Source organism: Micromys minutus, assembly GCF_963924665.1.
Source record: "Micromys minutus genome assembly, chromosome: 21".
Lineage (NCBI taxonomy): Eukaryota > Metazoa > Chordata > Mammalia > Rodentia > Muridae > Micromys > Micromys minutus.
In genome coordinates, this window is record NC_137956.1 from 48,096,609 (window position 1) to 48,112,733 (window position 16,125).

Sequence of the window (16,125 nt, forward strand, 5' to 3'; positions counted from 1 at the left end):
GTTCAATGATTAAGCAAGTCTTGTCTTCAGCAATAGGGTCTTAGCCATCAGGTTATGAAGAGCAAAAAACTGCTGTGGTATCAGTCTGTGATATTTCGGGGGTTCCATGGTGCTCCTTTGGCCAACAGCTCACAAGATGTAGCCAGTTCCTGACACTGGAGGTTTTATTGGGTAGTGTAAAGTGTCTACTTTCATGTATGTACCTGTTTTAGGAAGCTTCTACAGTAGTGAGTCTCATATGGTTCACTGTTCCTTCCCATATCCCTCCTTTGCCCTCCTTGTCCATCTCTTTCCCTGCTTAATCCTATTCTCCTTTCCCCTTTGTGTCCTGTAACACTGCGTTCTATTGTCCCTCCCTTTCAGGGAGCTTGTCATTACCTCACGGAGGCTCAACTCTGTTTCTCGACTCTTTTTTCTTCATTTTCACGGTAAATTTTTGTTTGCAAGTTCATTTTCTTTAGGAATCCCCATGAGTCTGTGCTCTTTTGGTGATTGACCAGATTCTGCATTTGCTTTTTCCAAGATGCCTCAGGGCTGCCATGCTCTAGGGTCTTAATGCTCACTGTGTGTCTAGTAATGTATTCCTATATGACCTCATGCTCTTTGATAAGTTGCTAGCAGTATCTTGTGTGAGGAATGGGGATAGGAAAATGACAGTCTAGGCTGGGACTAGGGGTAACTTTTAGGCTAACACCTCAGAAGTAGTAGAAAAATACCAGGCCCTAAAAGTTGCCCATAGACATGAGAATTCTCAAGACCCAGTATCCAGCCAAAAGGTAAATGAGAGTTCTGGCATCCATCGATGTTTGTGGGCCTGTCACTAGATGTATGATTACTTGAGTCCTTGAACACAAGGAGCATGTTCAATACTGCTTATTCGATCACTAAACCATCTGGTTTGTGGGAGGTAGAATTTGCTGACAATGTAGCAGCTCATACATTTACTACACTAACTGAAGGCTCTTCTTTCCTTGTCGATGCTCCCAGAGTTAGACAGAAGCTACTCTTTACAAGTTCATGATTTTTAATCAGATCAGGCAGGAATCTAGAGCAGGAAGTGGGCTTTGACTCGGAGAACACCCCACAGAGGGAGAAAGTGGTGTCAGGGTCTGACACTGAGGACTTCCCAGTTTACCCACTGAAGACTTGGAGGAGTCATATGTTAGCTCACAATGGCAGGCTTAACCTGGGAAATATGGGCTCTGAGGACTGCAGGGTGGGTATTGTTCTAGTTACTTCTCTAGCTTCTTTTCTGTTGCAACTTGGGAAGGAAAGACTTCATTTGGCTTATGCTTCTAGGTTACAGTACACGGTTGAAGAAAGCCAGGGCAGAAACTCAAGGCAGGAACACTTTCCTGGCTTACTCATAGCTCAAGCTTTTCTTTATGTAGCCCAGGACCTAGGGATGATACCCATACCCATATGATATGATACCCATAGTGGACTGGACCCTCCTGCATCAATTCATAATCAAGACAAGCTTCACAAACATGCCCTCGGGCCAATCTGATCTATACAATTCCTTGATGGAGATTTTCCTCTCGGATAACCCTAGGCAGTGTCAAGTTGACTAAGTCAACTTTCCATTCATTGTGACAAAAATAACCTAAGGGAGACAATGTGTGTTTCATCTCACCACTTGAGGCTACGGTTTACTGTGGTGGAGAGCTTGAAACAGATCCTATGACATCCACAGAGAGGGATGAATCACTGGTCACTGCTCAGCTAACGTTCCTCTTCTCATGCAGCTAGTGACCCAACTCAAGAAACAGTACCATACGCAGCAGACCAGTCTTCCCACCCTAACTAGCCTAGTGACCCATTCCCTGGTGAGTCTCTATGACATCAAGTTGACAGTTAACACTAAACATCATGGGGGTTTTCTTGGAGTGGTGGAAGACAGAGGTCAACTTTATTGGAGCCGTCAAGGAGAGGATCTCTCAGGATAAGGTGGGCCTGAGATGGGTAATCTTTGGAGCCATACTTATTTGGGATATCAAGGGGAAGGCTGAGGACAGCCTTAGGCAATGAGAGAAGTTCCCATTTGTTTTTCATATTCCATCCAAACCCTCATGAATTCTGTCCTTCTTTGGCCTTGAGCTGATGGCTGGGCTAGAAGGTATGATTGGTACCCCTGTTCCATCTCTGGAATTCAGAGATATTGCCCATCCCACACCCACTCCATCCAGAGAGTTAGTTGCTGTCCCTGAGAACTTAGCCAAAGATCCTGAAAAGCCTCAGTTACCTATCTGACCACCACACCATACCTGTCCAGGCCATAACCTCTGGGTTGTCATGACACAGCCAATCTTGACATGGCCTTCTCAAGACCAACATGATATTTTATTGGAGTGAACCACAAGTCAGCACCTCCTTCAGAAGGGACTGTTTTTTGGATCCTGAGGGCTGGCCTTGGAAGAGGACAGACTCTTCCCACATGTCAAACTGGGTCTAGAATTTGAGGCTATGAATCCATGGCCCCATACCCATACTAGACTCCAAACCAAAACGCTCTAGGGAGGGTGGTCCTTAGGTTCCCTGTTGGTTACCTCAAGGCCATGTTGAGGAAGCTGTCTGGTTCTCGATTGAACATCTTGGCATTGAACAAGGTATTTTTTGTCAATTCAGAATTAGCCGCAACTTCAGACATCGACTCCTCAGTTACCATCATCCTAGGAATGTTCTTGCTTCTTTCCTTGTGTTCCATAGTGCTTCTGCAGATGGTGAGAACAAACATGAGACATCTTCAACAGTAACGTCTTCTGAACAAGATGGGGCTTTTTCTTATGTACCTAGATCCCCAGCCAAACTTGGTCATGGTCCAGATGTCTTCAAGCTGGGAGATGACTACATTTCCCAGCACCAGCTTGACCCTTCTCTTCCCTGTAACTTTGGAGTGGGCTTCACCATCTTTATCAGCAATACCTGTCACATGTGTGTGTTTTTAATCCTTACTACATAGGTCTAATCTTCTCAAAAACCTTTGGGAGAATTTATGTTACCACAGTCTCCTCATCTCCAAACACAGTGCCTCGATCCATATAGGCATACAGGGCAGGGCAAATGGCAAAGAGAGGATCTATGGGCAAAGAAAGCTGTACAGGGGGGTGGGGAGAAGAGAGGGTGGGGGAGGGAGGAGGAGAGGAAGGGGAGGGGAGAGACAGAGACAGACAGAGACACAGAGACACAGAGAGAGATGGCAGAACCTGAGCTAGATCTAGGCAAAGTGGCCACAACCAGAAGTTCTGGGGGAGACTGCTTTGAACAGGAGAACCCTCATATCCCGGGGTCCTCTTGTCATGGGGATGAACAGTATTCAGCATACTCTATTACCAGAGCTTGAGACAAGGAGGTTCTGCACATCTACCTTGAAGAGTTCTCTATGCTGTCACGGAGAGGCTGGTTTCCTGTTTCTGGCACCAGGGAGGAGAAACACAAGGCCAAGATGCAACAAAGACAACAGAAGAAGATGGGCAGCTGCGTTTTGGACTGTTTGAAGATGGCCAGAGATGAGATGGCTCCAGCTGCCCAGGCTAGAGACACCATTCCCAGACCTGTAGACCTGAAAATGAGGTTGACAACCGACTTAGAAGACTTCTTGGGCTCAGAGTCTGGGCGCAGCAAGAGGAAGAGGCTGTTAATAAAGCACATGCTCTACCCTTTATTCTGTGTCAGTGTGGAGAACAGAGTTCCCCAACCTGGCTGACCTAAAAGAGTTAATTACTTCTCTTTTTTTGGGTATTAAAAGCAAGAGGATTACTAATCACGTATGCATTGTAACACCATATGCTCATAAGGACAAAGCCCAGGGGTCAGAAAGACAGGGCTGCTATCACCAGGAGCTTTGTAGGGGAAGAAACAGAACCTCAGGGCAACCCACATCCATTCCAGGCATCTGGTGTGGGCTGGCTAGTTTTGTCAACTCAAAGCAGCTAAAGTCATTTGGGAAGAGTGAACTCCAATTGAGAAGATGCCCCCATCAGATTGGCCTGAGGGCAAATTTTAGGGCATTTCTTTAATTGACAGTTGATGTGGGGGAACCTTGCTCACTTGGGGCAGTGTCACCCCTGAGAAGATGACACAGGGGTGTATGAAAAAGCAAACTGAAAAATCCACAAGGAACAAGCCAGTGAGCAGCATTCCCACCGTGGCTTTTGATTCAGTTCCTGCCCACAGGTCCCTCTCCTGACTTCCCCTCATAGAGGCAGCCTATAAGATGAAATTAACTCTTTCCTCCTCAAGTTGCTTTGGGTCATGGTGTCTGTCACATCGATAGAAAGCAAACTAGGAGATGATACAAGGCAAGGAGTGGAGTCAGGTCCCACTCGAAGGTTTTCATTCCTTTGTCAACCTGACAAAACCTGGAATCACCTGGGAGACCAGCCTCTGAGCATGATCAGTTGGACTAAATGAGACTGTGGTCCTACAGTGGTGGCGCCATCCCCTTGGCTGGGATCCTGAACAGTGCAAGTGGAGAGAACAATTGATGCTTACATCACTGCTTCCTGACTGTGGTGTAATGCACTCAGTTGCTTCAAATTCCTTCTGCCTTGATTGTCCTGATGTAATGATCTGTTCCTCTCACTCTGAGCTTCTTTTTTTCCTTAAGTTGCTTTTGTTATGGTATTTTATCACAACTAAGATATCTCTTAGCCCAAACTCCAGCTCTATTTGCTATGTATGACCTGGACCTTGGGCCTTTTATTTATTTTTTTAAGATGTATTTATTTATTATATATAAGTACACTGTCACTATCTTCAGACACACCAGAAGAGGGCATCAGATCCCATTACAGATGGTTGTGAGCCACCATGTGGTTGCTGGGAATTGAACTCAGGACCTCTGGAAGAGCAGTCAGTGCTCTAACCACTGAGCCATCTCTCCAGCCCCCGACCATGGGCCTTTCATGTCTTAAGTTTTGCCAACTGAAAGATCATCAGTGGTAGCATCTAGGTTTTTGTTTTGTTTTTGCTATTGTTTTTGTTATTGTTGTTGTTATTGGGCAGAGCAATCCACAGAATCCATGTCTAACACGGTGATTGTTTCCTGATGCTCAATCTTCTGTACTGCATCAGTCTCGTCGCTGTCCCATTTCCCTACGCCACCTCAGCCCACCAGACTCCGTACCTGAGGATGGTGGGGAGGAGCTCGGCAGTGTAGATAAAGAAGATGGATATGGTGCCAGACACGCTGAACTCTCCAAGCAAGAGCATCAAGATGATTGTCGACTTCAGCTCTAAATGAAGACAGCGCTGTCCTAAGTCTTGGGCCACCCTACCTTTCGGGCCCTGCGGCCTTCTCTCAGCCCCTTACCAAAGGTGGCTGAGTGGCCCACCCTTACACTTGGTCACCTAGCCAGCAGACTCAGACATTGAGCCAGAGGAGGGTTTGTCTGCATAGGCCCAGCCAGTCCTGAAGTTACCACAATAAGAGAGTTGTAGAGCCTTGGGGGAAAACCTTGGGGCAAGCTTTGAGGAGACCTTGGGACAGGCCTTAGAGCATATCTTAGGGCAGGTCTTGGGGCAGACAAAACACAAAATTTTAAAGATAGGGTTTCTCACTGCACCTGAAACTTGCTGATTCAGTGAGACCGGGTAGCAAACCCCTCCTTTCTTTCTCTCTGAGACTCAGATAACGGGATTTTTTTTACAAGAGTGCAGGATATCCAAAGTCACATTGTTCGTGTTTATGTAGCAAGCACTTCACTAACTGAGCTATGTCCCCCACCCTCACCTTTTATCTTCAATATCCTATTCCTAGTTTCTGGCCCACATCTGTAAACACCTCAGCACGATTCGGCATTGATCACAATAATAAGCGTCAAGCTATAGAAGCCTGGAAATGTTTCTCCATTTTGTGGTTGCCAGTCAGTATCTGCCAGCACGTGGGAGAATGCTGAGAGTTGTTTCAGGAGAAAGAAGGGGACTCCTTAGGCCTGATGTGCACTGCAGCCTCCCCTACGGGGCACCGGCCATGAACAGACCACAGCTCTGTCAACTCCAGCCCTACAGACTGACCGTGTTTGTGACCCAGGAATCTTTGAAATGCTGGAAGTAATGCTGAGTACCAGGATCCAGGCAGCCAGTCCCTGGGAAAGGCCTCTGAGCAAGGCAGCCACCATGGAACTAGGTCACTACTAGACCAATTTTCAATGAGTAGATTATCCTAGACAGCACAGATAACAGTAGGTGCTTGCCAATCAAAGGCTCCAGATGAGGGGCAAGGCCTAGGGAAACAGCTAAAGGAACATTCTTGTCACCATCTACTCTCATTTACCCCCTAGGTCTGCTTCTGGTGTGGGTTGGAATGGGGTCACAGAGGATGCCTGCTCTCCTGCTCAGGGTTAATTGTCTTTTAATAGCATGAGCTCCTCTCTCCAGTCTTAGGGGCCTGGAGTTTCCTCAAGGAGGGCAGAGCATGCATACAGGAAGCCAACCCTTCATGCTTAGCTGGCTGGCTGAGACAAGAGACACTAAGAGAACCGTGAAGGAAGGAAAGGTATGGGGCTGTCTTCCTTAAACGCTGTACCTTCGGGGAGTAAAAGGAGAAACAGGCATGTGAGGGTGACTAGGAAGAGAGTCAGGTTTAGGCTCCACTTCCTCCCAAAATACTCCAGGAGAATGACGCAGCAGAACTGGGCTGGCACTGCCAAGATGCTCGGGACCACCTGTGTGAAGTAGATGTCCAGCCCAAAGTCCTTCATCTTGAGGTTCAGTGTGAAATTGATGTAACTGACAGTAAACCTGAAACAAAATTGTGAGTGAACAAGGGAGAGAGAAAGGAGGGGGATGGAGAGAGGGGAAGGGAGGATAGAGAAAGGGAGAGAGATGGGGGAGGAGGAGGGGAGAGAAGAGAAAGAGAAAGAAGGGAAGAAGTCAGAGGGAAGGAGGATAGAGTATCAGGAATCAGGACAGAGACTGGAAGACATGGCCTAGCCCTGACTAACCCCTCTGCCATGCCCAGAATTTTCCACCAGCCCCAGGTACTCACCACACACAGCTCATGGCCAAGACCACCTTGAAGAGGTGCTGATTGGTATAGAAGTCCAGGATGGAGGCCTTTGCCCCTTTCTTTCCTGGAACCTGTAGCCACAAGACAATAAGACCAGCCAGAGGCAGAGGAGACCCCAGCTTCCTCCCTGCCCACATGCACAGGGCAAGGCCTGCCCCTCCCCCAGTGATAGCCACTTTTGTCCTTGCCCAGGCATGGCTTAGTTGTGCTCATTCTGAAGACTTAGGTCCCACTGAACAGATGATGGAGGTCTCCAGTCTCCAGCCCTGGCCTCGTTCCTGGACTGAAGCCTCTTACCTCATTCAGTAGATGTAAAGGGATGGTCTTCTTGTTCACCTCAGCTGCATAGCACAGCACCTTCTTGGCTTCTTCCACCCTTCCTCTCACCATCAGCCACCGTGGGGACTCTCGGAGAACCCTGTGGGACCCCACTTCTCTCTTACCTCAGGGTTCTAGGACGCCTCAAAGCCCAGTGGCTCCCCAGCTGAGATGCCATCTGTATCAACATGTGACCAAGGAACCTCAAAGGCCACCACCAACCTCAAGATGCCTGCTGCTCCTACATGGCAGCCAGCCCTTCTTTCCCTAAACCCACCCCAGTCCCCAGTGCTGCCCAGACGCAGTGCCCAGCCTCAATCCCTGTGCCCTGTGGTCTCTTTACCCTCTAAGCTCTTCTTTGCCAGCTCAAAGGCATGCCTGAGAGGCATCCTCCATGCCCAATCTCCGAGCACCATAGTGGAGCTGTTTCCTTCAGGCTCCACGTGACCATCACCACCACGAAACAGATGGCTATGGTGAGGAGAGCTAACATTTCTCTGGCCCATGGTTGTAGCAACAACAGGAAAAGGAGGAAGTAGAGCAGCTAACTCTATGGGTAGTGATGAGGCTGTTACTCAGTCTGGTAGCCACCCCTTCTACCCAACCCACTGCCATATAGGAACAGGATCTCTGAAGTATGCAGAAGATTCAAGACAGCCTAAGGGGTGGGGTACATGGTGCAGCACTCATCTGTGTACAGAGAAGGAAGTCAGTGAGCTCATGGATTTGCTGAAAGAGAGTTGATAAATCTTTCTGTGCTCTGCTGGCCTTGCCATTATTGGGAGTGAATAAATGTGTCTTTTACATCTCTCTGGGAAAAGTACACAATCATTGGTGCTTGTGCAACAGGGACTTGACAAAGATGAGGGCTAGGTTGTAATGGGATAAACCTGTGAACCCAGCATCTGAGAAGACTGTTGCAAATTTGAGGTCAGTCTGGACTCCATAAGAGTAGAAGGACAGCCAAGACTACAGAACAAGACTCAGATATATACATTTTTATAGAGGACTCAGGGTCAGTTTCTAGCACCTACACTGAGTGGTTTACAATCACCTGTTAACTCCAGCTCCAGGGGATCTGACATCATCTGTCTACCACAGATACCTGTACACATGTGTGCATACACATACACACCTACATTCTATATATACATACACATACAGATACATACACACATATATATACATAGGCATACGCATACACACATATACATATTTTACAAAAGGCAGCAAAGGTGACTCAGGGTGAAACACTCTTGGTAGAAATCCTGAGACGGCCATCTTGCTCCGTGTGCTATGTACTGGAATTCCTTCCTTGATGTGCATGGTCTACCAAATGTGCACAGAGATGTCTCCCAGAAGGCCAGTGGACTAGAAAACATGCTGTAAACCATAAAGGTAGCAATCAGCACACTGAGGCACTTGCAGGCCTTAAGGGAACTGGCCTATAACAAATGGGAGACATGACCACAGGGAGAAGATGTGTGAGTCTTCTGTAACAGACTGTGATCGGGCAGGTAGGTCAGACAAGAAGAAAGACAGATGGAAATGATGGCTTGGCATTTTGTTGGGTTTTGGTTTTGTTTTTGGGTTTTTTTATGTCTTGAGGTAGCATAAGAGACAAATGATATTGTTACTAAGAAGCCCCTCCTGAAATTCAAAACCTTGAAACTGGAGGAGAGGATTAGACAGTGAGGAGAGAGAGCACAAGGTAGAAGTGACCAAAGATAGTTTTGTAAGACAACTCCAACCTTAAGCACACAGGGGTGGACTACTGCTCTGTTCAGTGATATCTCTAAAGCCTCATAAACCATACAAGCTATTACCACTGTGACATGCATACCCAAGAGAATGGTTAATGACTAACCCTGAAACCACTGCATGCTCTGGTTGCAGGAAACAAATCAAGCTAAGTCTGAGCTGTAAGGTTTTCCTTCTCCTTGCTGGTGAGTAATTGTCGTTTTTGAAGGTGTCATACAAGCCACTGTGAGAGAACTGTCATCAGCAACAGTCCTGCTCACTTAAGAGCCCTACTTAACAGCATGGCCACCTGTGTAACAGTGGCACAGCGGTTACAGGTGCCACCAACTACCTCTGGCTTAGACTTGATGCTCACTCCACAGGATGGAGCTCCTTTGGTACAATAATCAGACAAAAACTTATAGCTTGGGAAGTCGTAAGTCCCAGTGGGGAAGTTCTGCTACTGTTTCATTAAGCCAAGCCAACATGCCTGTCAACTTGTCCTGCAGGCATTTGTAACACTACAGCTGCTGAATGCCACAGCTGAAGGAAAAAAATTCTCTCTTCATTAGGTGGTGGTTACTGCAGACACTCACACACATCAAACTGCCAAGAAGGTGTCTGTTTGCTGCCGTCTAGGCTGCTGCTGTGGCATGTGTGCGTCAACCCTCTGGTTTAAAAAAAGGAAAATATTAATACAACAGCCTGTGCTCCAGTGAGTTCGTCCCACTGAAGATTGTCCAGGAAAAAGGCCAAAAGCTTAGTGAGGAATTCTGGAAAAGGAACCATAGCCTGAAAGGTGAGAAACTGGGAACTTGACATCACAAACCTTCTAGTCTTATTTAATTTTTAATAATATGTCCCTATTACATTGGTAACACGTGTATAGAGGTCGTACATGAGAGTGTGTATATAAACATGTTCATGTTCATGTGTGTACAGATACACACACCCACAGGCTGTATGTGCGCCAGTGTGTGTGCAAGCCTGTAGAAGCCAGAGGTCAACCTTGGATGTTGTTCCTCCGGAACCAGCCGGGTTATTTTTTAAAATAGGGTCTCTCAAGGGGACCTGGGACTAATCAATTATGCTCGATTGGCTGATCTGCAGGCCCCAGGGATCTTTCTGTCTTTGTCTCCCCATCACTCAGATTAAAAGAGTGTGGTCCCACATTTGGCTGTCTACATGGATGCTAGGCACCAAAACTAGGCTCTCACACTTGCATGGCAATTTACCCACTGGATCTATCTCCCCAGGCTCTCACACTTGCATGACAATTTACCCACTGGATCTATCTCCCCAGGCTCTCACACTTGCATGACAATTTACCCACTGGATCTATCTCCCCAGGCTCTCACACTTGCATGACAATTTACCCACTGGATCTATCTCCCCAGGCTCTCACACTTGCATGACAATTTACCCACTGGATCTATCTTCCCAGCCCTGTTAATGATATTTTTAAAAATTCCTTCAGGTCAAGTTGTCCTAGATACATGACAAAAACATGCCACCTGGCATTATCATCTGCCACTCACACTCACTGGCCTCGGCCTCTAGAGGACTGACAAGGCTGGTCCCTAGCTTCTGCAGAATCGGAAAGGTCCCAAGCCATTTACATGCCCCGTGTTTAACTCATCACCTCACCCCTTACACTTGGCCTGTGTGTTGTTCGGGCATTACGGTCGACCAGGGGCTCTGAAGCCAGGCAGGCTGGGATGCGAATCCCAGGTCTGTTACCTGTGTTTTTTATGTACGTCATCTCTAGCCTCTGGAGTCTCTGCTCTGCTTCCTGATGCCCATCAGACTTGTGAAAACAAAATGTGAGCCTGTCGAGGTGTTGAATTCATTCTCTTCCTCACGCCTCCCTCTCAGCCATGACTGTCTCTCCACGAACACAGCCAGCACATGGCTGTTTCCTCCTCCCTATTCCTCCGAGCTCAGCTACGTGAGGTGTGCCTTCACAGTTCCCCGCTCCGACATTCCTGTCTATGGCCCCCTACATTTAAAAACAACAAATCGCTTGAACTTGCCTCAGAGGACCGCAAAAGGCCCCTTCTCTTTTTCCCAAAGGGTCATTTCCTGGGGCACTTCGCTGACTCAGCTTCAGTTCCTGGGTCATGGTTCCTCCTATTGTGGCATCACCTCAACAACATGACCAAGGCCATCCTAAAATTTTCCGCCTTACCTGAGCCCCGAACTATGCTTGTCTTTGAATCTTTGTTATCCTAGGGTTCTGCCCACCTCTCTTGACATCTCTTCCACACTCTTCTCTGAGGGCTGCTGGGGTCCCCCCTGCCCCACACACACTTCCATGGCCCTCTCCATTTCCACCCATGGGACCCTACCCCGTGGAGGCCTTGAAAGCGGACTGCTCACCAGATATTGCAGATGAGGGGAAACATAGGCATCCCGCACAGAAGGAAGAGCAGCCTCCAGTGGGCAACTTTGTAAGCAGAGCCGGTCAGGATTATAATCCCCACGGTGAAGAAACAGTGCTGGAGAATCACGGCTTGGGCGCGACGCTCACCCACCAGCCACTCCATGACTGTGCAGAGAACATGAGGACAAAACTGTGGTCAGGTCACAGTCCCCTGGCTGGCCTTCCATGCAGCCTACTGACTGGCCTCCCCTACCCTTGACAGTTCAGGGTCAACAAAGTTTCTTCTGCCTGTTTCAGATCTTCAGACGCCTCTAGATTGTCTGTGTCCCCCGGTACACATCCTACTCCTTGATGCACCTCCTCGGCTCCCACACACCCTTCATTTTGTTCCGCCCTCAGCCACTGCCTCTAAAGCTTCTGCCTAAGCAGTGCCTCTCATAGGAGAGGCCCGGGCAGGGCACCTCGAACAGTCAGACATGCGCTAAGACAAGCAACCACTTGTCTGGGAGTGTATTCATGCTTTGATCTCCATGGCCTAAGGTTCTGTGGGAGGTCAGTTCCCTTTGGCTGTGCTCTGACAGGTTCTCATGAGAAGGGATGCCAGGAAGCACTGAGGAAATGAGGGGCTACAGGCATTTGGTTCTAGGCTGTGCTGGAGGTGTTAGCATCACATAAACCTGAGTAGAAACCCCAGCTCCTCCTTGCTCTGTGGCCGCCGAACAAGATGGCTAAACTTTCTGAGGCATGGGATGAAATGAGCAAAGCAATCTAGGTGCAGGGTTCACAAGGAACGTGGAGGGGGTAACAGGGCACAGAAGACTACTGTGGAGGATGAGGGTTGGGAGCACTCCCTTCTGAATTCCTCATGCCTTCAGGCACGTAGGAGTGTGGTGCCCCGTTGCTCCTTCCCCACCGAGCTTTATGGCCTGTTGCTTCCCCTTAGGTTCCTGTCAGCCTGTCCCTCCCAGGTAGCTCTGCTTCCTACTCCCTCTTGAACTATATGGGTTCCCATCCCACCGTGCCCCCTTGAGATCCAGTCACCTAAAGATACACTGCAGATGGCATAGCCGACGGAGGCCTGGGCCACAAAAAAGCGGAAGAACAGATACTGATAAAAGCTGTTCACAAAGGCCATTCCGAAGCCGAAGATGAGGAAGCCCAGCAGAGACAGCAGGATGATTGGATAGCGGCCCAACCTGTGGGGGTGGGGATGTGAGGAGAAGATGCCACCAAGTCACATCTCCCTGTCCCAGGGATCAGAGGGAACTCTGGGACACTCACTTGTCACTTAAGAACCCGAAGAGAAGAGACCCGGTCAAGACTCCTGACAGGAACACAGTCTGCCCGTTTTCCTTGTAGGGTTCATTGCCACACACCAGGTCAAACTGCAGGTTAGACAAGGGCGCTGATCACCACCTCGTGAGCAGAGACTGAGCTTGGCCCAGAGGGGAAATCTTAGGCCAGTGGTTCTCACCCTTCCTAATGCTCTGACACTTTAACACAGCTCCCCGAGTTGTGGTGACCCCCCAACCACAATACTATCGTAATACTACACGAGCTGCTACCTCATAACTGTAACCTTGCTATTATGAATCTTAACATACATATCTGATAGGCAAGATAGCTGATGTGCAACCCCTGTGAAAAGGTCCTGACCCACAAGTTGTGAGCCTGTGCCTTAGGCAGTTGGCACCCAAGGAAAGGTTATAGGCCTGACTCTGTGACCCCTGGACCCTGTTCAATGTCTGGTAGACCCTGTAGCAAAACATGGAGAGAGGAAGTGGAGGGGTGACTCAGACAGGAGATTACCTAAGCACTTATTACAACACACAAACACACAATATACACACACACATACACACACAAACACACACATACACACACATACACACACACACACACACACACACACACACTGCAACCTCAGGGTATGAAGCCCTGTGAGAATGCCCAGTACAATGTTTTTCTTTTCCAGCTCTAGCTTCTGTCATTCTGCTTGGTTGCCTCCTGACCCTCCTGACCCTCCTGACCCTCCTGACCCTCCTGACCCTCCTGACCCTCCTGACCCTCCTGACCCTCCTGACCCTCCTGACCCTCCTGTGCCCGTGCCTCTGCTGCCTCAGTACAAGGACTGCCAGATGCTGGACAGAATGCAGATGAAAAGAACAACCCCCCCCTACACACACATCCTGCACACAGCCACTGGGCCTCCATCTCTAGGGCCCTCAACTTAAGGGTCATCCCTTGACTGGAAGCCAAGAGCCACAGCAATTCTCTCTCCTGAGAAGAACTCCTCTGGACAGGTGGCAAGCCTGGTCTAAGCCAAAAATACATTCTAGCTTCCTGGCTAAGAAAATCAGGGCCCGGGTCTGGGGAACAAGGACCCTAATTTCTTCCCCTCTGCAGAGTGTAGTTAGAGTCAAGTCAGTACAAAAGAAGAGCACACCTCGTTGATCAGAGAGCGCGTTTTGGCAAAAGGGTAGATCCACCCATGTTTGCACGTTTCTGTATAATTGAGGCCAAAGTGGATGATGGAGTCTAGATCCCACGGCACGGGTATATACATGAGGCACGTCAGGAAGCTGCCATTGGGTGCCCGGGGCAGGGTGAGGTTCCACTGTTCTTCCTCTGTGAGATCGGGACCCACTTCCAGGATCCAGCTGGTGTTACAGTAGGGCCTCTGAGCTGTGAGCAAGAAGTCATGAGAAAACATGAAGTAGCCTGACAGGATGCTGGGGATGAAGGTGAGGGCCACCAGCCTCCACTGGAATGTGCCAAACTCCCCGATGGCAGCCAGAACGCTGGTAAACTTGTCATCCCTCCTGGCTTCTATGGCCTTCAATCTGCGTAACAACATCTCCAAGGACCAGTTTTGGGAGGGATGAGAAATCTCATGCTGGTGTGTGTCCCTGGGATTCTGGAATCTGAACGCTGTGTTGGAGTCCTGTTCTTCCTTCATCTGTTCAAAGAAAGGATGCAGGTCAGTCCCTTGACACCTTCCCTTCGTCAGGTCCCAGTATGGAAGCCAGTGGACAAGAAAAGACCCTCTGCCTCAGGTCAATGCGAAGTTCATGGACCCTCCCTTTCCTTCCTGTCTAACTGCCCCCTTAGTACATTGGACACTTGGAATGTGTCAGAGAATGTTCTTCTCGTGAATGTCAATAGCTCTCTGGCAGCTATTCCCCACAACAACCCGTTCACACATCTGAGGCATCGCTGGAATTTCAAGTTCCCCCCTCCTTCAAGAAAATAAACGAATAGTAAAATAAACTCCTGAGTCAGGGATGGCAAAGGCCCAGGGCAGAGGCTGGGAGCCTTAGCCATAAAGCTTAGAAGCCAGGGCTGGAATGAGGAACACTAAAGGAGACAGACGTAACCTGGACCCATAGTAGGGCAGCAGAGGAGGGCAGGAGGGTTGTAAGCAGTATCTACGATATGCCTTGGCAGCAGTGAGGAGCAGGCACAGGCTAATACTGACTTGTGAGCCAAAACCCCTCAGCAGTGCTGAAGAGGCCACGGGTTAGCCTCCCTTTCTGTGCAGACTTCCTGTCAGGGGAGCCCAAGAGAGTATCAAAGGCCGATGGCAAACCCAGATTGTGGTCTGAGAAGGCAGGCACTAGGAGACTGCCAGGAATTTCACAAAGACAGATGGTGAGCCACTGAGCACAAGAAAGGGTTAAAGGTTGTTTGGAATAAAAGCACTAAGAGGAAAGTTAAAGCGATTCAGTACGGAGAGTTAGTGAGCCAGAATGTGTAGCTGAGAGTTGGACACGTGGGAAGACTTCATGGGTGGAAGGTTAAGCCCAGGTCTAAACAGAAACCGGTAAGAGAAAGGGAAGAGAAAAAAATGTATGTATGTATTAGTATAGAGAAACAACGGATTTTCTTAAACTCCAAAAGCATAAATCAAGACATCCAAGAAGCCCAACACTCCTCTCAAGCACAACAGGAGAAACTGTGGCTAGACACAGTGCAGTTAAGCCTTGGGACCCAGGGAGAGGAATGGTACTAGCTAGAGAGGCAAATGCACAGCCTCCAAGTCTCCACAGAGACCGGAGAAGAGTGAAGTGTCCAGCCAGCCTGGCGTGGCGTGTGAGGAAGTGAAGAGAGATGGGTACACCTAAGCGAGAAGCCATGAAAGAGCGCGGGGAGGCAGCCTGAGAGGCAGCCACGGGTCACCAAAATGACAAGCCTGGACATGGTGGGACTGCAGACACAGCTCGATACTCTGCCTTTGCAGAAGCCTGGAGTTCAGCTCCCAGCACCCATATCAGGTGGTTCCCAATCGTCTGGAACTCTAGCTCCGGGGATTCAATGACCTCTTCTGTCCTATAATGTGTGTGTGTGTGTGTGTGTGTGTGTGTGTGAGAGAGAGAGAGAGAGAGAGAGAGAGAGAGAGAGAGAGAGAGAGAGAGAGAGAGAGAGAGTTGAGAAGGGAAAGGACAGATAATTCTCAGAGCTTTCTGTGATTGGGAAATTGGGAAATTATACAGGACAGGGATGAAATCTTTAAAGCTCCTTTTGCTTAATAGAGATTTAATACTTACTTCAGTAGGCAGAAAACTAAACCAAAGGTAAACAATTTTAATTTAGAAAAAGTCAAGGGAAGAAGAAACAAAGTGGATTCAGAAATCATGACTAGAAAAGTGAGTCAAAAATCCATTGTTATGAG

The 16,125-nt window shown here is 48.5% G+C and overlaps 1 protein-coding gene across 1 annotated transcript; it reads right to left on the minus strand.

Moving 5' to 3' along the window:
* Window positions 1-2,545: 2,545 nt before the first annotated feature.
* On the minus strand, window positions 2,546-14,412 carry SLC22A14 (solute carrier family 22 member 14; the record flags this gene model as incomplete). Its single annotated transcript, XM_080934697.1, has 10 exons — window positions 2,546-2,714; window positions 3,368-3,562; window positions 5,129-5,237; window positions 6,530-6,744; window positions 6,992-7,083; window positions 7,310-7,430; window positions 11,450-11,618; window positions 12,495-12,649; window positions 12,735-12,838; window positions 13,900-14,412. The coding sequence occupies 10 exons, from the start codon at window positions 14,410-14,412 to the stop codon at window positions 2,546-2,548; spliced, it is 1,842 nt and encodes a 613-aa protein (XP_080790823.1).
* Between the last annotated feature and the right edge of the window lie 1,713 nt (window positions 14,413-16,125).